Consider the following 23,267-nt stretch of genomic DNA (forward strand, 5'->3'; position numbering starts at 1 on the left):
GAGTGGATGATGCTCTAGGCTAGTTTTTAAGAACAAACTGGGTTCTAGGCTCGTTTTTAAGAGCAGACAGCTCTCTAGGCTAGTTTTTAACAACAAATGGTGCTCTAGGCTAGTTTTAAACAGCCGATAGCAGACCCTAGGCTCGTTTGTAAAAGTAGATGGTGCTCTAGGGTAGTTTTTAACAGCAGATGGTGCTCTATGGTAGTATTTAACAGCACGAAGTGCTCTATGGTAGTTTTTAACAGCAGATAGCGCTTTATGGTAGTTTTTAACAGCAGACAGCGCTCTTGGCTAGTTTCTACAGCAGATGGCTTGGTGGCAGCAGATGGTGCATTAGGCTGGGCTCAATGGTAGTTTTTAACAGCAGATGGCGCTCTATTGTAGTTCTTAAAAGCAGATGGTGCTCTATGGTAGTATTTAACAACATATGGTGCTCTAGGCTGGTTTTTAACAGCATATGGCACTCTAGGGTAGTAATTAAAAGCTGACTGCACTCTAACCTGGTTTTTAAAGCAGATAGCGCTGTTACTTTACAGCCATACTCTGCTTGCATTCAATTCCTTACAATCCCACTTAAAGCTAAAATAATCATTAATAAAGATATAGATGCAAGCGAATAACAAGAATGTACATAGTTAATCTTGTGACATTAAAGCCAACTTACACAGCTGAACGCACAAACCTTCTTTGTGAAAATTTGTGTATTTAAAAACTAGCTCAGAGCGCCCTCTGTGGTTCAGAACTAGCTTAGAGCGCTATCTGCTGTTCAAAACTAGCCTAGAGCGCTGTCTGCTGTTCAAAACTAGCCCAGAGCACCCTTTGCTGCTCAAAACTAGCCTAGAGCGCCCTCTGCTGTTCAAAACTAGCCTAGAGCGCTGTCTGCCGTTCAAACTAGCCTAGAGCGTCCTCTTATTGTTTGAAACTAGCCTAGAGCGCCCTCTGCTGTTACGAACTAGGCCAGAGCGCCCTCTGCTGTTACGAACTAGGCCAGAGCGCCCTCTGCTGTTCAAAACTAGCCTAGAGCGCCCTCTGCTGTTCAAAACTAGCCTTGAGCGCCCTCTGCTGTTCAAAACTAGCCTAGAGCGCCCTCTGCTGTTCAAAACTAGCCTTGAGCGCCCTCTGCTGTTCAAAACTAGCCTAGAGCGTCCTCTGTTGTTCGAAACTAGCCTAGAGCGTCATCTGTTGTTACAAACTAGGCCAAAGCGCCTTCTGCTGTTCAAAACTAGCCCAGAGCACCCTCTGCTGTTCAAAACTAGCCTAAAGCGGCCTCTGCTGTTCAAAACTAGCCTTGAGCGCCCTCTGCTGCTCAAAACTAGCCTAGAGCGCCCTCTGCTGTTCAAAACTAGCCTAGAGCGCTGTCTGCTGTTCAAACTAACCTAGACCGTCCTCTATTGTTCGAAAATAACCTAGAGCGCCGTCTGCTGTTACGAACTAGGCCAGAGCGCCCTCTGCTGTTCAAAACTAGCCCAGAGCGCCCTCTGCTGTTCAAAACTAGCCTAGAGCGCCCTCTGCTGTTCAAAACTAGCCTCGAGCGCCCTCTGCTGTTCAAAACTAGCCTAGAGCGCCCTCTGCTGTTCAAAACTAGCCTTGAGCGCCCTCTGCTGTTCAAAACTAGCCTTGAGCGCCCTCTGCTGTTCAAAACTAGCCTAGAGCGTCCTCTGTTGTTCGAAACTAGCCTAGAGCGTCATCTGTTGTTACAAACTAGGCCAAAGCGCCTTCTGCTGTTCAAAACTAGCCCAGAGCACCCTCTGCTGTTCAAAACTAGCCTAAAGCGGCCTCTGCTGTTCAAAACTAGCCTTGAGCGCCCTCTGCTGCTCAAAACTAGCCTAGAGCGCCCTCTGCTGTTCAAAACTAGCCTAGAGCGCTGTCTGCTGTTCAAACTAACCTAGACCGTCCTCTATTGTTCGAAAATAACCTAGAGCGCCGTCTGCTGTTACGAACTAGGCCAGAGCGCCCTCTGCTGTTCAAAACTAGCCCAGAGCGCCCTCTGCTGTTCAAAACTAGCCTAGAGCGCCCTCTGCTGTTCAAAACTAGCCTCGAGCGCCCTCTGCTGTTCAAAACTAGCCTAGAGCGCCCTCTGCTGTTCAAAACTAGCCTTGAGCGCCCTCTGCTGTTCAAAACTAGCCTAGAGCGTCCTCTGTTGTTCGAAACTAGCCTAGAGCGTCATCTGTTGTTACAAACTAGGCCAAAGCGCCTTCTGCTGTTACAAACTAGCCTAGAGCACCATCTGCTGTTCAAAACTAGCCTAGAGCGCCAGCTGCTGATCAAAACTAGCCTAGGGCACAATCAGCTGTTACCAACTAGCCAAAAGTAACATATTTTGTTAAAACTAGCCTGCATTTTGAAAATATTACAATCATTATTTTCTGGTTATCAGCATTCTTCAAAATTACTCCTGTGTTCAACATAAAAAACACTCATACAAGCTTGAATCAATCGGTAAATGACAGAATTTTCATTTTTAAGTGAACTGTCCCTTTAAGAAATGATGGAAACATGAGATAAAATATAGGCTCTCTCACAAATGGAAAACAGGATGATAATAATAATACAGGGAGTACCAAAAAAACAAAACAATTTACATTCCAAATTGCCAGCAGTAATCTTAAAAAGCACATTCATATTAGTAGATGCTTTGGAATGATTTTAGTATTGCAAAATGCTCAGCGTGTTTCTTCCGTCATTTTCTTTTTTTATAATAATAAATTTGCTATTTTAGTCCTCTTTATATCCATCAGTTAGCCATGTACAGCTTTCCAAACAATAAATAAGACAGACATTTCTGATTGGTCCTTGAGATAAAAAGAAAAAACAAACAAAAGAATGGAAAGATCATACACGTTGTCTGTTTTTTCACTCACTCAATACCCTTAGGACTGCAGAAAAAGAGCCCTGAACCCACAAATACACAAACGCACCTTCCAAAGCGAGGTGCTGGGAGAGAGCTAACACTTGAGATCCGTGGAAAACATGATAAAAACCAAAGTGAAAGTGACAAAGAAGCCCAACCAAATCCTCACATGGTGGAGCGAGCGCAGAAGTGCTTCAGCTTCATACAAACCCCAGTCAAACACACACACACACACTCACTCAAGTGAATATTTACACCAGGAACTGACAAAACCACACCGACTAAGTGAAAACCAAAAGTGTGATGCATAGAATGGCGAAAAAGAGCAATAATCATGTCATTCGTCATCCAAGAATCCATCTTTTCTGAAGCTCTTCTGAAGTGCAAGACAGACTGTAGTCTCAGATGTGTGTGTGTGTGTGTTTTTGGTCTACATATGCCAGAAGGATCTTAGCACAGTGGTCCAGCTGCAGTGTCTCTCCTCAGGCAGAGATGTGAGTGTTCTTCAGTCCTTCTTTCTCTCTCTCTCTGCAGAGCCACAGTTTGCGTATGTGTGTGTTTGTTGACAGTGGCAGTGTGTCCATGTGTGTGTGGACAGAGAGAAAGCGCTGGGCCTCTGGAGCAGACTGTCGCTCAGAACAGGGCTTTGGATCCTTGGTTCTCGAACTCGGACCAGGCGTCGCTCAGCTCCATGAAGATCATCTTAGCGTACTGCTCGTACGGCTGACCCGTGGCCTGCAGGAGCACAGTGAAAGACAATGAGTTCTGCACTGTTTCTGGACACAAGTAGAAAGCTCAGAAAACATCTCTCTTTCTATATAATGTATATATATTTATATGCTTTATACAATTTATACATTTGTAGTTATTTTACGATATGTAATTTTTATTATATACATTTATACATATTTACCAAACAAATTGAACAGATAACATGAAATAATATTTATTAGTAATTTATTACTACTTTTGGAACTATATGAGCATATAAGCCCACACTTTATATGACCAGAGTGTGTGCAAATGTGCATATTGTGTAGTTCTAGTTTAATAGGTGAGTGGGCTTGACAAAGCACCTACACTACCTGACAAAAGTCCTGTTGTCGATCCTAGTTGGAAGAGCAACAAATAATAACTTGACTTCTAGTTGATCATTTGGAAAAGTGGCAGAAGGTGGATTTTTCAGATGCATCATCTGTTGAACTGCATCCCAATCATCACAAATACTGCAGAAGACCTATTGGTACCCTCATGAACCCAAGATTCTCAGAGAAATCAGTCAAGTTTGGTGAAAGAAAAATCATGGTTTGGGGTCACATTCAGTATGGGCACAAGCGAGAGATCTGCAGAGTGGATGGCAACATCAACAGCCTGAGGTATCAAGACATTTGTGCTGCCCATTACATTACAAACCACAGGAGAGGGCAAATTCTTCAGCAGGATAGCGCTCCTCCTCATACTTCAGCCTCCACATCAAAGTTCCTAAAAGCAAAGAAGGTCAAGGTACTCCAGGATTGGCCAGCCCAGTCACCAGATATGAACATTGAGCATGTTTGGGGTAAGATGAAGGAGGAGGCATTGAAGATGAATCCAAAGAATCTTGATGAACTCTGGGAGTCCTGCAAGAACGCTTTCTTTGCCATTCCAGATGACTTTATTAATAAGTGATTTGAGTCATTGCAGAGATGTATGGATGCAGTCCTCCAAGCTCATGGGAGTCATACACAATATTCATTCTCTTTCCACTGCACCATGACCTTATATTCTATACTGGACATTATTTCTGTTCAGTGACAAGACTTTTGTCTAAGCAAAGTCAGACCTTACAGTCCTAATGAAATAATTCAAATTCAAGGCATGATCATATTTTATTTTGGTAAAATAAGCGTAATCTAAAGGTTTTTGCCTCAACTAGAAGTCAAGTTATTATTTTTTGATCCTAAAACTTGTTTAGGCGACAAAAATTTGTCAGGTAGTATATATAGGATATACTCCTTCCTTAGCATGCTTCTAAGCTTAGCGATATTTCTGAGATGAAAGAAGGCTGTACCAGCGTTCCGCTGATGGCACAGTAGCGCTATTGCAAGCAACAAAAACAAGTATACTATATAGAGACATCCCGTCGGCACAATATTTGAGCAGACTTTGCTTTTTCAGCAGTGCAGCACTGCTTTTTATTTGGCTCATATTTTTTCACTTTCAGTTGATGGCATTTTCAGCTGATCCTTTTAAAAAGACAATTCTGTGCATCGCTAGTTCAAATACAACCATACCTGACTGTTCTCAGAACTGTTTGAAAGAATAGAGGGAAAAGCTAAAATTTCGCACCTTGTCTGGATGCACGACGAGCACAGCCTTTCTGTAGACCCTCTTGACCTGATCAGGAGTGACCAGATCTGCCATGTTGATGGGTCTCCAGCGGGTCTCACCCTCCCACAGGACTGTGTGCAGCGTGGACAGAAGAGCGCGGATGTTCCTCTCCTTTCCCTCGATCCAGTCCAAGATCTAACACACAAAACAACATTCATCATCACAGCAGGTCCACCAGTAAACATCTCCTGGAGAAATGTTCTCGTTGTGATTAATTGCTGAAGCTTTGATCACGATATAGACCTAATTTATGAAAAATATCATTTTAACAGGTATAATAACAAGGATTACTTCGTGTATTGTATATACAGTGCTCAGCATATACAAGTAAACCGCTCACAAATCTCTCGTTTAAATTAATATTTTCTATAGGATTCTTTACAATAGGGCTGCACACTATATATAGTTTCCCCATCGATATTGCAATGTGCGTATCCACAATAGTCACATTATAGGATATGCAATGTTGAGTTGGAATTTATAGTTGAGTTGATTTTATAGTTGCAATGTGCGCATCCACAATAGTCACATTATTGGATATACAATGTTGAGTTGGAATTTATAGTTGAGTTGATTTTATAGTTGATTTTAATCAATGCTGAGTTTAAATATAATGGAGTAAAAGTTTATCATCTGCATGCATTTTTAAAGTGATAGTTCACCTAAAAATGTTACTTTACTCACTATTTTCGTTTCACCCTTTACTTGTTTCAAACATTTATGAGTTTCTTTTTTTTATGTTGAACACAAAAACAAGATATTTAATAACTCATAAACGTTTGACACAAGTGAAGGGCGACTAAATAGTGAGTACTTTTTCATTTTTGGGTGAACCATGCCGTTTAAAGCCTGTTACTGTGTAAACATTTCAATACTACAGAGTTAAAGACATCTGGCCACAAGCAATGATAATGTTTGTAACTTTAATAAAGAAAACATTATATTCAATGAAACCTATGCAGTGTTGATTATTCAATATCTGTACGTGAATACTGTTAGACTCTCCAGAAAACTATAATTTACTTGTATCTTTCCTATATAGTATTTATCTGTGCTTGTAATTTATTTGTTCTATATTATTCGAGACTTGCTTCCCTACAAAATCACCCCCAATCAATGTAAATTGAAGAATTCTTTCCAAATAAAGCTTTTTTAAAGTCTTTTGGTGAAATTGTATTCACATCGCAACATATATCGCAGAAATACAACTCACAATGTCAGGTTTTTCAATAAATAATGTTAAAAGAGCAAAAATGTTAACTTTTATTTCAATATTTTGCATGAGTTTAAATGTTTTATCTTTCTATTTCTAAAGATGTTCTGTGACTAAGATATTATTTTAATAACTATATCTGTTTCAGAAATCAGTTTTCTTTTCAAATGCACCAAATTATATTAACTTTATTCATAAATGGATAAGAAAATATATATATTTAAATGTGGTGTGCTCATTTATGCTGAGCAATGTCCATGTTCAGGAGTAAATAAATGCTTTACACAAACTAAAAGGTCAAAAGGATGATGAAGTACACTTTACAATACAGTCTCAATAGTAAACTTTGGTTTTATGTTAAATGGTTTTATGTTAAAGTAAAAAAACAACAACTGACTTTTATTTGGTACAACATGTAACTTAACTTTAACAAATAATAAAATATATTAATGGTTAATTAAAAATGCCACAATTTTCAATATCATAGGCCAGAGTAACATGAAAATATTAATGTTTGAAAATAAATCACCAATTAAGTCTTCATCATTTGCTGCTGTGATAAACAACCACTAATACAACAATATTAATATTCTTAAAAGGCAATTTAAATGTTTCATAATTATTCACTGTGTTTTGAAGTGCCCAATATAATGATTGTGCATGTTCATAATTGAATATCGGAATACAGCACTCAACATAAACGAGTACACCCTGTTTTAAAAATGAATATTTGTATCCATTTCTCAGTAAATATAGGTCATATATGATGATATATATGGTACATATATGACATATATGGTATATATATGGTATATGGTATATATAGGACATATATGGTGATTTTGGTGCATTTGAACAAAACAGATTTATTCAACAGATATATTTAATAAAATAATATTTTAGTCACCAAACATATTTAGAAATAGAAAGATAATACAATTAAATTAAAGCAAAATATTGGGAAAAAAATTTTTAACTACAAAATTTCATAAATCTTTTGTTTCTCTTGAATTTCGCAATTTTTTTTTATTTATTATTTTTCCCTAACATAAATTCGGGCTACTAATTTTGAACCGGTATTGTAAGTTATTTTGTTAGACAAGCTCCAGATTTGGCTTCAGTACAGACTAATCCAATATAATACGCACAAATATAATGTTATAAAGTTACCTGTAGAAAATATTAATTTAAATTAGAGATTTGTAATGGGTGTACTCATTTTTGTTGAGCACTGTATGTCTATTCTGGAGAAAGCCAATGTCTTGAAAATATCTGGACCTGTAGTTTGAGAGGGTCCATGTCTTTGGACAGCTCCTGCTTTCTCATCTCAGCGATTGTTCTAGGCATTTTCCTGTCAGGTTTAGAGCCAAAACCTTGTGTGCACAGAAGATCCTCAAAGTCGTCTTCTTTCACTTTTGGCTTTGGACCTTAAGGAGACAAATGAAGAATAGAGTTATGATTTAAAAACAGACGTCAATAATCACACAATCTATTGTCTTTGATGCATTGAAATTAGGTATATATATATATATATATATATATATATATATATATATTTATAGAGACAAAAAGGCCAAAATATGAGCTAATTGAAAAGCTAAGCTGTACTGCACTGCTGAAAAATCAAAGTCTGTACAAATAATGCGCAGACAGGATGTTTCTATCTAGTATATTCGTTTCTATTGCTTGCAATAATGCTAATGTGCTGTCATTGCAATGCTGGTACAGCCTTATTTCATCTTAGAAATATCACTATGCTATCTATCTCGGATGCAAAAAAAGCTAATTCATGCTTTTATGACCTCTAGATTATATTGCTGTAATGCTGGATGAATGAATGGATGGATGGATGGATACTGTAGATAGACACTGTATATAGATAGACAGACAGACAGATAGACGGATGGATGGATGGATGGATGGACAGATACTGTAGACAGACAGACAGACAGACAGACAGACAGACAGACAGACAGACAGACAGATAGACAGATAGACAGATAGACAGATAGATAGATAGATAGATAGATAGATAATTGCAAATTGAAGTTTGTAATGTTTGTGCAGACTGTGTGAAAGCATACCAAATCCAGGCCCCCTGATGCCCCTCTCCTGCCGTCCGCCGATTACGCTGAAGCTAGGGTTGTAGTTTGGTTTGGCTGCTTGAGGAACAGCTTGCGGTCGGGCCGTGGAGTTTGGAGGCATCCAGGGTTTGTTGGGGCCTGAAGAGGGTCGAGGTGTTTGCTGCCATTGCTGACCTGAGTTTTTAGGGCCACCTGCAGAGGGTGCAGTTTTAAACCCTGAGCCAGAAAAGCCAGCACTGGAGGAGCCTGAACGCAAAAACAATGTTAGTCAGTAACAGGATATCGACGATGTAGGAGAAAAATTGCCAGATAAATAAGTTACTGCTGTAAAAAATGGTAACACTATTTTGAAGGTTCGTCTGAGTATTAGTAGACTGTCTGCTTAATATCTGTTGATACAGACACTCAACACACATTTAACTGACTATAAGATACTTTGCAAGTACATGTCAACTTACACTAACCCTAATACTAAGCCCAACCCTAACCCCAACCGAACAGTCCACTTATAACCTAATGAGAATAAGTTGCAATGTAACTTAAATTCAACAAACGGACCATCAAAATAAAGTGTGACCTAAAAAAACTCACCAGGTAGTGTCGAGCCGAGGTTTCCCAGGTCTGCGAAGGGGTCAAAACTCTGAGATTTGGCCTTGGAGAAAGACGAGACTCCTGAGGCTGTAATAAATGTAAAAAAAAAATTAATTAATTAAAATGAGTTAAATGAAAATTTGCTAAATATAAAAGTATTTAATGTTTTATGGGCTGCTGTAATTGGTTTATGAGTGGTGTAATGATTAACCAGGACATCTGATTAGCTGATAAAGCTAGAAAGCGTTCATTGCATGAGCTGTTAATGGTTAAACTCACAGGTAACACTTTACAATTAGGCTTGATTAGTTAACAATAAGCAAAATAAGCATGTTTAATATTCTCAAAATGAATAAATGTTTGGTAATTATGACTCAAACTAATGTTGGTGAAAAAAAGTGATATTTTTATGATGTTTTTGGACATTTGTAGCCTATGAGGAGCTTTTTATAAGGGTTAAGATCATAAGTTGTACCTGTTTAATATATGCATTATAAACAATCATGAACAATAATGGAATAACTCATACTGACAAATTAGATCTTATATAACTGAATAAATCTCATTAAGATTTGTTTTCTGAATTAAGTGACTTTACAGTGAATTTCCATTTAAATAATAATGACGGATACTTCTAAAGCATTTATTAATCTGAATGTTAACATTATTTAAAGCATAAAAAGTACAAATAATTAAATACAGCACTATAAAAAACAATTAAACCTAATGTAAACTATATAATGTTTTAGGCAAGCACAAAAATAATCCACCATAATTAACAATAAATAAATGAACGTTCATATTAGCTATTACATTTTTAATAAAAAATCTAAATGTCAATATTAAAGCAAATTAAATAACTATATAAAAAAACTGCAAATAAACAAAGAACAACTATAACCCTACACTACTATACCACTTTAATAAGTGGAAAATATCATCAACAATTAAACTTAATATTTTTCAGAACATATTTAAATATATCAGATTTTGTATTTACATGATGTGTGTGTACTCGATGTGCATATATATATATATATATATATATATATATATATATATATATATATATATATATATATATATATATATTTAATGTTATTATTAACTATGTACTTACAAGCATTTACTTTTAATGTTTTGACAGAACTAGAGTAACATTTATAAACTTCCTTTTACATATATATCCATTTACATACAAGTGTACATTTTTTTGTTATTGTTAATTCATATTAGAGAAAGCATTAACTAGCTTTCAGTAACAGAGGCTTATTGTAAAGTGTTACCAAATGAATGACAGATTACCACTCATAGAAGGTTTGTTGGCAGCAGTGCTCAAGTTAGCAGTCGTACTGGTTCCACTGGTGGTCCAGCTGTCCCATCCACTCAGCAGATCAGGCTGACTCGCTGATGATGTCATCTTCGGGGTTTCGTTTGCTAACTTGTCTGTAAAAACAATCAAAACACTTTCAGACACCCTGAAATATAAAACCACAGTTTAATGCCTTTTGATTTTGGAAAAAAAAAAAGAAAAAAATATATAAATATTGAGAAAATCCCCCTTAAAGTTGTCTAAATTATGTTCCCCGAAAATGTTGGTTTTGATATATTTATGGTAGAAAATGAGCAAAATGTTTAACGTTTGCTACATTAATTAGCAAAACAAATTAGCAAAATGTTTAATGCTGATTGGTTTACGGAGAATAGTCATCAGCATGTGCAACAAGACAAAGAAACAACTACACGGGAAGCACCATTTTTAAATACACAGCCAAAACATGACACCGTGGCTGCATCCGAAAGCGCCTACTACTCAAGTATAAACTACATTTGATTGTGAATTTACTACATGACCATTAGAAAAGTACAATCAATATGGTATGAATGTGGGAAGTATGAATGGAATTTGAATATACTACATCTGCTATTTGTCATTTTAATGTGACCTATACATGTCCTATTCAAGAATTCTCTCACGGGCCATCGTTGGATAGAGTAGTGTTCATTGGATGTGCATTTCAGAATCTCGCCGGAAGTAGTAACTCATCCGGTAACTTCTTGCATACTGTTTTTCCAATGCTATGAATTCAGACATACTGTTTTTAACATACTATATAATATGGAAGTTCGGGTGCAGGCCATGATAATACAATGGCGGCACGCAGTAATGAACAAAGGAGGGAAATTTATTGTGCATGGTTATAAGTAAAAACATTGCTTTCAACCACCATAATTCCATAATTACCCGATTTCCTGTGGTAGCTAAAACATTTTATGAAGCAGTTGAGTGTTTCGACAGTGAAACTCACTGAGGTTAAAGAGGCTGGAGTTTGATGCAGGAGCTGGAGCTTTGAAGCCACTGTTAGCAGCATCTGAACCCAGCAGATCACAGAACAGATCAGACCCTGAGGAGGCCGAACCCACGCCGAACGGGTCAAAGAAATCTGTCCAAAAACAAAATTAATCATAATTTAGCCAACTGATCACTTATACATTTTTAAAGTGCACCATTTATGACATATAAAATGTTCCTTGTTTAGTTTTGTAGGTCTCCTACAAAGTTTAAATGCATCCAAGGTTAGAAAACAATTTTACACAACTAAAAATCAGCTCTCAAAGCACCTTACATGATTCATTTTAATCATTTGATCATTCTAAACTCCTCTTTTCCAAGAGCCTGCTCTGCTTTGATTGGTAAGATGGCTCAGACCGTCTTACAGAGCAGAAATCAGACACTTATTACGAAATCAGAAGAGTTTTTGGTCCCACTTTATATTAAACCTTGTGTGCTGTTGGGGATGTTTTCATCCACTCTGGAGTGATTTTAACTCTTAATTTGGCCACAACTTTCTCTGTGCTTCAGCAAATGAAATGATTTTGAGGGTTTTTAATCTTTTTTTTGACACACATTTTGGGAAAATTTTTCAAAGTTTTCAAAAACTCAAATGTACTACCCTTTCATTACACTGGTAGCTGTTGTTGCCCCAACTCCCAACAGTAAAAATGACAAATTGTATCTCTTTGCAACAGGGAAACAATCAAGAATGCATGATTATATGCTGTAGGGTTGTCACGATACTGGAATTCAGTACCTATCAATACTGAAATATAAAAACATCCATTTCCCACATTTGAGCACGTTCTTAAACAGCGCTGATTTGTCAATGTGTTCATGTGCTCAACAGAAATGACTGTGATTGGCCGTGAACATCATCAGTTCACCAAACTCACCGCTGTTTACTGAGTGTAACAACAGATACAGGGACACTGGAGCATTTTAAAGCCGCGATTCATCAGCGGATCACTTGTATCTCAGCTTATAGACAAACCAGCTAATCGATGTGACTCTGAAATGCTCCAGTGTCCCTGTGTTTGTGTTTACACTCTGTAAACAGCGGTGAGTTTGATAACTGATGGCCTTCACGGCCAAGCACTGTTATTTCTGTTGAACACAATGGCAAATAAATCAGCGCTGTTTAAGTATGTGTAGAACAGCGATCAAATGTTCGCGGGCAATGGAGGTTTTTAAAACTTTTTAAAGCACCGATTGGTACCAAATTCCAGTATCGTGACAACATCTAATATGCAGTCACAGCTTTGCAAACAAGAATGTCATTATAATGAAAGTCAATGGAGCAAAAACAGCCCCGAACATCACGAAATGGATGAACAATACACAAAACACACAATTTGAACAATTTCATTTAAATGAATCACATTAGTTTTGACTTTATTTGTACTTTCTATTATCAAACCTGAAACTCTGCGATCAACCAATTTCCACTAATGACCACAACACTTAATCACACAGATCAGACTGGTCAGTCTCACCTTTATTAGTGGCTGGTGGCGGCTGGCTGGACGAGTTGGAGAAGAACAGATCTTCTCTCGCATCTTCCCCCATCAGGTCTTCATTGTTCGCTGAAGGCACAGTGTTGGTCTGAGGGGCGAACAGTAGATCGTTCAGTAAATCACTGTTACTGGCGGAGCTCTTCAAGCCACTCTCTGGAGCAGCGTTTGCAGGACCAGGCTCAGAGTTCAGACCCAGCAGGTCCTCAGTGTCGGGCTGGGCTTCAGGCGGAGTGTTTGTGAAGTCTGCTTCAAACAGCGGCTCACTGGTGTCCCGTGACAGTGTCCCGTCAATGGGGGCAGAGTAAGACACTGACTCCTCCTCCGAGCCACCACTCAAATCTTCCTGGTCATCCAAGTGGCCGTCAGAGTGGTCAAAGTGTCGACTGGTGTCTGTAAACACACCATAACCCATTGTGAATTAAAAAAAAAAAAGGTTAAAGTTCCCGTGAAGTGCTTTGAAATGTGTCGATCTTCATTCGGACGTTTCCTTGTGGACCAATCAGGTGCCGTTCTGTGGACTTTCAATTTTACAGGCACTGCTGTTCAGTGCTGTGTGTGTAATGTAACGTGTGTATTTATATAGCGCATTCATCAAGTATGGTCATACACCCAAAGCACTTCACAATCATGAGAGGGGGTCTCTCCACTCCACCACCAGTGTGCAGCATCCACTTGGATGATGCAATGGCAGCCACGGGACAACAGCGCCAGTGTGTTCACCAAACACAAGCTATTGATGGAGTGTTGAGACAGTGATAGAGCCAATTCGGTGGATGGGGATGATTGGGAGGCTATGATGGGTGAGGGCCGATGGAGGGAATTTGGCCAGGATACCAGGGTTACATCCCTACTCTGGGATTTTTAATGACCACAGAGAGTCAGGACCTTGGTTTAACGTCTCATCCGAAAGACGGCACTCAATGACAGGTATTGACCAGGCTCAGCCCTGCATAGCTTCAGTGTGTAACTGGTCTTGGGCTGTAGGGTGATAGGCCTGATATGGTGTGTAAGCTTGTGTTTCGTTGTGTTTAGTATGTGATCATTATTCATTTGTCTGGGGTGGTGTTACCTAACCTCAGAACAAATAATGGTTTACAACTCCTTTTATAGGTAATCGGGTCGCGCGACACAATTTGCTTGTGGCTAACAATGTTTAGATGCACTAGGTAAGACGGTGAGAGTTGTGTTTTGTATTTGTTTATTCTATGTAGGTATTGTATTTTGTGGCATCGGATACGCCACAGATTTCAGTTTCTTTTTCACATTTTTATTTTTCCTAGAAGATTAGAGGGCTCTTGGGATCTAATCTATGCGGTTATTTCTTTGCTTTGGCCTCACAATAGTTCCCTCCACTCTCCGCCAAGTTAACTTGTTTAATTTTTTTCCCTTTTTCTTTTGCTACATTGTAAATAGCTCACACATGCCTATCATTTCATGGAGTTACTCATTTACCATTAGAAATAAATTAATTAATAAATAATTTATTGGGCTATATGCACCAAGACTTTTAATTTTCAGCCAGCCCGACGGCTTCCCATTACAAAATCGCCACGTTTAAGATCTGTTTTCTTTAAAAATCAGTGATCTTCTCTGCCTAATAGATTTTGAAATAAAGTTGGTCTTAGACCGGACAAGAAGAACTGCATTAAATGACATTTTTCCTTGCCATCTCTTTAAAATATAAACATTTATTTTACCACAGTATTTTGAATGAAGGTTCTGAGCTCACCTGCTGGTACTGACGGAGCTAGCAGTTACACAGTCTGTCATCTCGTTTTACGATTGAACAACTAAATGAATGCTTTAGTCTATTTAACTGAATGTATTTTTTTTTTTTTATAAATAATTATTTTTTAGGGGTTTTCACCCTATTGGGATAGGACAATAGAGATTTTACGAGGATCAGCAAAGGACCTCGAGCTGGGAATCGAACTCAGGTCGCCGTGAGCACCTTGGTGCTATGTGTCGACGCACTATCCACTAGGCTATATGCTAGTGCTAGATGCTGTGGTACAGTACAGTTCGGTACGCTTGACATATCTTATGTCAAAACAAACTTTTAATCTTTGCCAGGTACTAATTCTTTAAAGATTAAACATTACAAGTTTTATTGTGTAAAAACAACAACATTAACAACAAAACGGTAAAAATTCGAAGTGTTTGGATTTTTGTTTGTATATTTGCCAAGTAATGTTCCATGTTTTGTATACCTTCCCAGTCCAGCGTCTGGAAGAAGTTGTTTGCGTTGGTGTCTGTGCTCTGAGGTGACGGTGAGTCCGGCTCAGTCTGCGCGTCATCTGGAGAGTTCTCCGATTGCGGCGGGTCAGAGGCGTAACAGGCTGTCGAACCAGGCTGACGAGGAAGCTCTGGTTTACCTGATCAACAACAAACTATGTCAAAACCACATCGGACAAAATCTTAATGCAAGGTTGAAGATTATGCCAGAAGTAGTTCACCGTGATACCAAAATACCAACAATATCCACAAAAAATAATGCGGTACCTTTAAACACACCAATCAGAAACAGTCCTGAGTCACTTTTGATTTGTAATTGCAATGTTTTCTATATAAACCTGCACACTTAAAAAGACAAGAGATCAAATATGTATTCTTACAAGTACAGAGTAAACTTTGTAATAAATCATCAGTAGATCTTAGTGCCGTGCAATAATCACAACACCATTAAATGATTATGACTGGGTCATATGACCAAAACCTTTTTTTTTTTTTAAATAAATATTTTTAGGGGTTTTTACCTTTATTTGATTGGACAGTAGAGAGAATTGACTGGAAGGCATGGGGAGTAGAGATAGGAGACGGGCCGGCATAGGATCGCGAGGCGGAATCGAACTCGGGTCACTGTGAGCACCAGAGTGCATGTGTCGACGCACTAACCACTACACCGATGACCAAAACTTTTTTTAATAGATTTTTTCAAATGTTTATACTTAAACTTATATATATATATATATATATATATATATATATATATATATATATATATATATATATATATATATATATATATATATATATATATATATATATATATAGTTTAAGTATATACATTAAAAAATCTATTAAAAAAAGTTTTGGTCATATGACCCACTCATAATCATTTTAAACAACTGTGATTAAAATAGTGACAATATTGAGGATGGATGGATGGATGGATGGACGGACGGACGGACAGGTAGATATTTTTTTTATAACTGAGAACCTGAAAGTAGATCATAAGAAATGGCTTGGCATAAATGTACATTATTATTATTATTAATATTATTGTTGTTATTATTATTATTATTATTATTATTATTAATAAATTATTTGTTGCCGAATAATTAAGTTAGCCTGAAGCAGCAAACCCAAAGAACATCAAATCATAATATTTTCAATTTTAATGAACACATTAATTTTTAATTGCAATTTGTACTTTTTTAAATTAATAAAATTCTAATTCAAATTTTATTAGTCACATACGAAACTACAATTTTAGGCATAAAATACACAAATTGCCATACAAAAATCTTAGAATTTTTAAGATTCATGCTAAAAGTTGACTGTTTTTACCTTTAATTTAACCTTTAAGCTGCACTTAAAAAAATTAATTTCTTTTAAATTGTGTTCCTGGAAAATTTAGATTTCTGTTTTTTTACATAACATTACATCCAGCTTGGACCGTGACACAAAATACACACAGAAGAAGCAGCTGCAGTACCAGTATGTATATAAAGATTGATCATAAAGCGCTGTGTGATTGTTAATCACTATAATAAGATTTTCCAGCATTTTGACATATTTCTATTCTCTGGTGTTGCACAAACATGATTGGAGTTTGCATCTGCAGTACTATATTTGCATACAGGACTCTGATTGGCTAGCCCCTGCTTTTAAACTTTTATTGTAAGCAGTGGACCATTAAATATGCTCAGTAATGCCTGAAGTCATGCCATCAAAAAAAAAAAAAAAAAGAGGAGCGTTAATACTGATGCCCTGTGTGAACGAGGTGTTAAAGGTAAAAGCAAGAAAATGTTTCGAAGTATAAGACATAAATGTAAAGGTATAGTAAACAGATTTAAAGATATTGTAAAAATGTATAATAAATAAATATAAAATTATAATAAAAATATATAAAGTTATATAATCTCCAAAACTTCACCATATCAGCCCCATTTTACAAGATCTGCAATGGATTCCAATCAAACTACTTCATTTTATATTTTGTGTTTGTATTTTTCCTCTGTTTTATACTGTCGGTTTATTTTAATTATTGAATTGTGTATATGTTGGTTTCTTAAAAGGTGCATTAAATAAAATGTATTATTATTAAATGTCAGAAAACGTAAAAATCAGGTTATAAATAAGATATACATGTAGAGAAAGAGTACAAAATATATAACAGTAAATGTAAGAAAAATTAAACAAAAAGTTGTAAGATATGAATATAAAGTTATAGTAAAAACAAAGCAAGAAAATGTAAAGAAGCACAAGATATAAATATAAAGGTATAGTAAAAATAAAGTAAGAAAATGTAAAGAAGTACAAGATATAAATATAAAGGTATAGTAAAAATAAAGCAAGAAAATGTATAGAAGTACAAGATATAAATATAAAGGTATAGTAAAAATAAAGTAAGAAAATGTAAAGAAGTACAAGATATAATTATAAAGGTATAGTAAAAATAAAGTAAGAAAATGTAAAGAAGTACAAGATATAAATATAAAGGTATAGTAAAAATAAAGTAAGAAAATGTAAAGAAGTACAAGATATAAATATAAAAGTATAGTAAAAATAAAGTAAGAAAATGTAAAGAAGTACAAGATATAAATATAAAGGTATAGTAAAAATAAAGCAAGAAAATGTAAAGAAGTACAAGATATAAATATAAAAGTATAGTAAAAATAAAGTAAGAAAATGTAAAGAAGTACAAGATATAAATATAAAGGTATAGTAAAAATAAAGCAAGAAAATGTATAGAAGTACAAGATATAAATATAAAGGTATAGTAAAAATAAAGTAAGAAAATGTAAAGAAGTACAAGATATAAATATAAAGGTATAGTAAAAATAAAGCAAGAAAATGTAAAGAAGTACAAGATATAAATATAAAGGTATAGTAAAAATAAAGTAAGAAAATGTAAAGAAGTACAAGATATAAATATAAAGGTATAGTAAAAATAAAGTAAGAAAATGTATAGAAGTACAAGATATAAATATAAAAGTATAGTAAAAATAAAGTAAGAAAATGTAAAGAAGTACAAGATATAAATATAAAAGTATAGTAAAAATAAAGTAAGAAAATGTAAAGAAGTACAAGATATAAATATAAAAGTATAGTAAAAATAAAGTAAGAAAATGTAAAGAAGTACAAGATATAAATATAAAAGTATAGTAAAAATAAAGTAAGAAAATGTAAAGAAGTACAAGATATAAATATAAAAGTATAGTAAAAATAAAGTAAGAAAATGTAAAGAAGTACAAGATATAAATATAAAAGTATAGTAAAAATAAAGCAAGAAAATGTAAAGAAGTACAAGATATAATTATAAAGGTATAGTAAAAATAAAGCAAGAAAATGTAAAGAAGTACAAGATATAATTATAAAGGTATAGTAAAAATAAAGTAAGAAAATGTAAAGAAGTACAAGATATAAATATAAAGGTATAGTAAAAATAAAGTAAGAAAATGTATAGAAGTACAAGATATAAATATAAAAGTATAGTAAAAATAAAGTAAGAAAATGTAAAGAAGTACAAGATATAAATATAAAAGTATAGTAAAAATAAAGTAAGAAAATGTAAAGAAGTACAAGATATAAATATAAAAGTATAGTAAAAATAAAGCAAGAAAATGTAAAGAAGTACAAGATATAATTATAAAGGTATAGTAAAAATAAAGCAAGAAAATGTAAAGAAGTACAAGATATAATTATAAAGGTATAGTAAAAATAAAGTAAGAAAATGTAAAGAAGTACAAGATATAAATATAAAGGTATAGTAAAAATAAAGTAAGAAAATGTATAGAAGTACAAGATATAAATATAAAAGTATAGTAAAAATAAAGCAAGAAAATGTAAAGAAGTACAAGATATAAATATAAAGGTATAGTAAAAATAAAGCAAGAAAATGTAAAGAAGTACAAGATATAAATATAAAGGTATAGTAAAAATAAAGCAAGAAAATGTATAGAAGTACAAGATATAAATATAAAGGTATAGTAAAAATAAAGTAAGAAAATGTATAGAAGTACAAGATATAAATATAAAGGTATAGTAAAAATAAAGCAAGAAAATGTATAGAAGTACAAGATATAAATATAAAGGTATAGTAAAAATAAAGTAAGAAAATGTAAAGAAGTACAAGATATAAATATAAAGGTATAGTAAAAATAAAGCAAGAAAATGTAAAGAAGTACAAGATATAAATATAAAGGTATAGTAAAAATAAAGTAAGAAAATGTAAAGAAGTACAAGATATAAATATAAAGGTATAGTAAAAATAAAGTAAGAAAATGTATAGAAGTACAAGATATAAATATAAAAGTATAGTAAAAATAAAGTAAGAAAATGTATAGAAGTACAAGATATAAATATAAAGGTATAGTAAAAATAAAGTAAGAAAATGTATAGAAGTACAAGATATAAATATAAAAGTATAGTAAAAATAAAGTAAGAAAATGTAAAGAAGTACAAGATATAAATATAAAAGTATAGTAAAAATAAAGTAAGAAAATGTAAAGAAGTACAAGATATAAATATAAAAGTATAGTAAAAATAAAGCAAGAAAATGTAAAGAAGTACAAGATATAAATATAAAGGTATAGTAAAAATAAAGTAAGAAAATGTAAAGAAGTACAAGATATAAATATAAAAGTATAGTAAAAATAAAGAAAATGTAAAGAAGTACAAGATATAAATATAAAAGTATAGTAAAAATAAAGCAAGAAAATGTAAAGAAGTACAAGATATAATTATAAAGGTATAGTAAAAATAAAGTAAGAAAATGTAAAGAAGTACAAGATATAAATATAAAAGTATAGTAAAAATAAAGAAAATGTAAAGAAGTACAAGATATAAATATAAAAGTATAGTAAAAATAAAGCAAGAAAATGTAAAGAAGTACAAGATATAATTATAAAGGTATAGTAAAAATAAAGCAAGAAAATGTAAAGAAGTACAAGATATAATTATAAAGGTATAGTAAAAATAAAGTAAGAAAATGTAAAGAAGTACAAGATATAAATATAAAGGTATAGTAAAAATAAAGTAAGAAAATGTATAGAAGTACAAGATATAAATATAAAAGTATAGTAAAAATAAAGTAAGAAAATATAAAGAAGTACAAGATATAAATATAAAGGTATAGTAAAAATAAAGTAAGAAAATGTAAAGAAGTACAAGATATAAATATAAAGGTATAGTAAAAATAAAGCAAGAAAATGTATAGAAGTACAAGATATAAATATAAAGGTATAGTAAAAATAAAGCAAGAAAATGTATAGAAGTACAAGATATAAATATAAAGGTATAGTAAAAATAAAGTAAGAAAATGTAAAGAAGTACAAGATATAAATATAAAGGTATAGTAAAAATAAAGCAAGAAAATGTAAAGAAGTACAAGATATAAATATAAAGGTATAGTAAAAATAAAGTAAGAAAATGTAAAGAAGTACAAGATATAAATATAAAGGTATAGTAAAAATAAAGTAAGAAAATGTATAGAAGTACAAGATATAAATATAAAAGTATAGTAAAAATAAAGTAAGAAAATGTAAAGAAGTACAAGATATAAATATAAAAGTATAGTAAAAATAAAGTAAGAAAATGTAAAGAAGTACAAGATATAAATATAAAAGTATAGTAAAAATAAAGCAAGAAAATGTAAAGAAGTACAAGATATAAATATAAAGGTATAGTAAAAATAAAGCAAGAAAATGTAAAGAAGTACAAGATATAAATATAAAGTTATAGTAAAAATAAAGCAAGAAAATGTAAAGAAGTACAAGATATAAATATAAAAGTATAGTAAAAATAAAGCAAGAAAATGTAAAGAAGTACAAGATATAAATATAAAGGTATAGTAAAAACAAAGTAAGAAAATGTAAAGAAGTACAAGATATAAATATAAAGGTATAGTAAAAACAAAGTAAGAAAATGTAAAGAAGTACAAGATATAAATATAAAGGTATAGTAAAAATAAAGCAAGAAAATGTAAAAAAAAAAAAAAAAAAGTATAAAATGAAAATTTTAAAATATAGTAAAAAATATAAAGGTAAAATGTAAAGAAAGGCAAAGAAGTATAAGATATAAATATAAAGGTATAGTAAAAATAAAGTAATAAACTATAAAAAAGTATAAGATATAAATGTAAAACGACAGTAAAAACAAAGTAAGAAACTGTAAAAAAGTAAATATAAGATATAAATATAAAGGTAACGTAAAAAAATGTAAGTTAAATGTAAAAAGAATATCTAAGAATACAAAAAGAGTCAAATAAATAAAAAAAATTTAAAAAATAGACAGAGAGAAATCTTACCAAATTTAGTCAGGATCTCCTGCTGTTCATCTCGGCTGGAGAAGAGGATCTTGGGATTGAGTCCTTTTGTGGCGAAGTTTTCCCAGGGCGGAGTTTTGTTGCTGGGACGATCCTGAGGCTCCACCTCCACATTGACGTGCACCTGGAAGAGGTCGGGATATTTTTCCTGGATGTCACACGCGTCCAGATCATACCTGCAGAAACACACAAAAAGCACCATAACATTCTGACAAACATCCCAAAGACATACACTAAACAGTTCATGTGGAAACTTACTTTGCAAATTTAACAGTAGAGGCATTTCTGGGCACAAAGCCTGTATGAAACTGAATCTGAAACATCTTCATAGATGCCATCTGCAAAAAAACAAACACAGAACAACATGTTTGCGATGACCGACAAAGAGGCACTTAAAGAGGCACTTAGAAAATAAAGTAGAAAATATTGCATCTTGTATTGCATCTTAAGTGATAAAATGATTAATCTCATTAATATGCTATTACTTACTATTTGTTTACCATATCCAAATCAAATACTTAAATATACAAAGAAAACAAACAAAACCTAAATTTGCCTGCTTGAGTAGCAAAAAAGAAACCCAGACTTGCAATAAAACGCAAATAAAAAACAAATAAACAGATAAAGATAAACAGATTAAAAATATAAATAAACAAACAAATAAATGAATGGATAAATAAATTAATAAATTAATAACCTAATAAATGAATAAATAAATAGATGAATGGAAAAAAATAAATGAATAAATAAATGAATGAATAAATGAATATATAAATAAATGAATAAATGACTGAATGAATTAATTAATAAATAAATTAGTGAATAGATAAATAAATAAATAAATAAATAAATGACTAAATAAATGAATGAATGAATAAATGAATGAATAAATAAACGAATAAATAAATAAATGAATGCATGCATGAATGAACGAATAAATAAATGAATAAGTGAATGAATAAATAAATGAATAAATACATGAATGATTAACTAAATAAACGAAATAATAAAAATATAAATTAATGAATGAGTAAATTAATTAATTAATGAATGAATAAATAAATTAATGAATAAATGAATGAACAAATAAATGGATAAATTATTGAATGAATGAATGAATAAAAGAATGAATAAATAAATAAATAAATTTATGAAAAAATTAATTAATGAATACATAAATAAATAAATGAATAAATAAACGAATGAATACATAAATGAATGAATTGAATAATAAATGAATGAATAAATGAATTAATAAATAAATGAATGGATAAATAAATAAATAAATAAATAAATGAATGAATGAAAAAAATGTATGGATAAATAAATGAATGGATAAATGAATGAATAAATGAAAGGATAAATAAATGAAAGCATAAATAAATGAATTGATAAATGAATGAATAAATGAATGGATAAAGAAATAAATGGATAAATGAATGAATAAATGAAAGGATAAATAAATGAAAGCATAAATAAATGAATTGATAAATGAATGAATAAATGAATGGATAAAGAAATAAATGGATAAATGAATGAATAAATGAAAGGATAAATAAATGAAAGCATAAATAAATGAATTGATAAATGAATGAATAAATGAATGGATAAAGAAATAAATGGATAAATGAATGAATAAATGAAAAGATAAATAAATGAAAGGATAAAATAATGTATAAATGAAATGATAAATATATGAAAGGATAAATAAATGAATGGCTAAATAAATGAATGGATAAATGAATGAATAAATGA

General features: G+C 32.7%; 1 protein-coding gene across 2 annotated transcripts in view; it reads right to left on the reverse strand.

Moving 5' to 3' along the window:
• Positions 1–2,440: 2,440 nt before the first annotated feature.
• Positions 2,441–23,267, reverse strand: part of gak (cyclin G associated kinase) — an 85,833-nt gene continuing 65,006 nt past the window's right edge. Inside the window, exons 18-28 of one of the 2 annotated variants that reach the window (XM_056457350.1) lie at positions 21,771–21,850; positions 21,495–21,688; positions 15,172–15,336; positions 12,941–13,351; positions 11,419–11,553; positions 10,463–10,555; positions 9,110–9,196; positions 8,519–8,764; positions 7,713–7,861; positions 5,180–5,356; positions 2,441–3,586 (exon numbers count right to left, since the gene is read on the reverse strand). In XM_056457350.1, the coding sequence (XP_056313325.1) occupies positions 3,485–3,586; positions 5,180–5,356; positions 7,713–7,861; positions 8,519–8,764; positions 9,110–9,196; positions 10,463–10,555; positions 11,419–11,553; positions 12,941–13,351; positions 15,172–15,336; positions 21,495–21,688; positions 21,771–21,850 (1,839 nt within the window). In that variant the 3' untranslated portion in view covers positions 2,441–3,484. Of the gene's footprint in view, positions 3,587–5,179; positions 5,357–7,712; positions 7,862–8,518; positions 8,765–9,109; positions 9,197–10,414; positions 10,556–11,418; positions 11,554–12,940; positions 13,352–15,171; positions 15,337–21,494; positions 21,689–21,770; positions 21,851–23,267 lie in introns of both variants that reach the window. The other variant, XM_056457349.1, reaches the window with a different exon arrangement.

This window comes from Danio aesculapii, chromosome 5 (genome assembly GCF_903798145.1).
Source record: "Danio aesculapii chromosome 5, fDanAes4.1, whole genome shotgun sequence".
Lineage (NCBI taxonomy): Eukaryota > Metazoa > Chordata > Actinopteri > Cypriniformes > Danionidae > Danio > Danio aesculapii.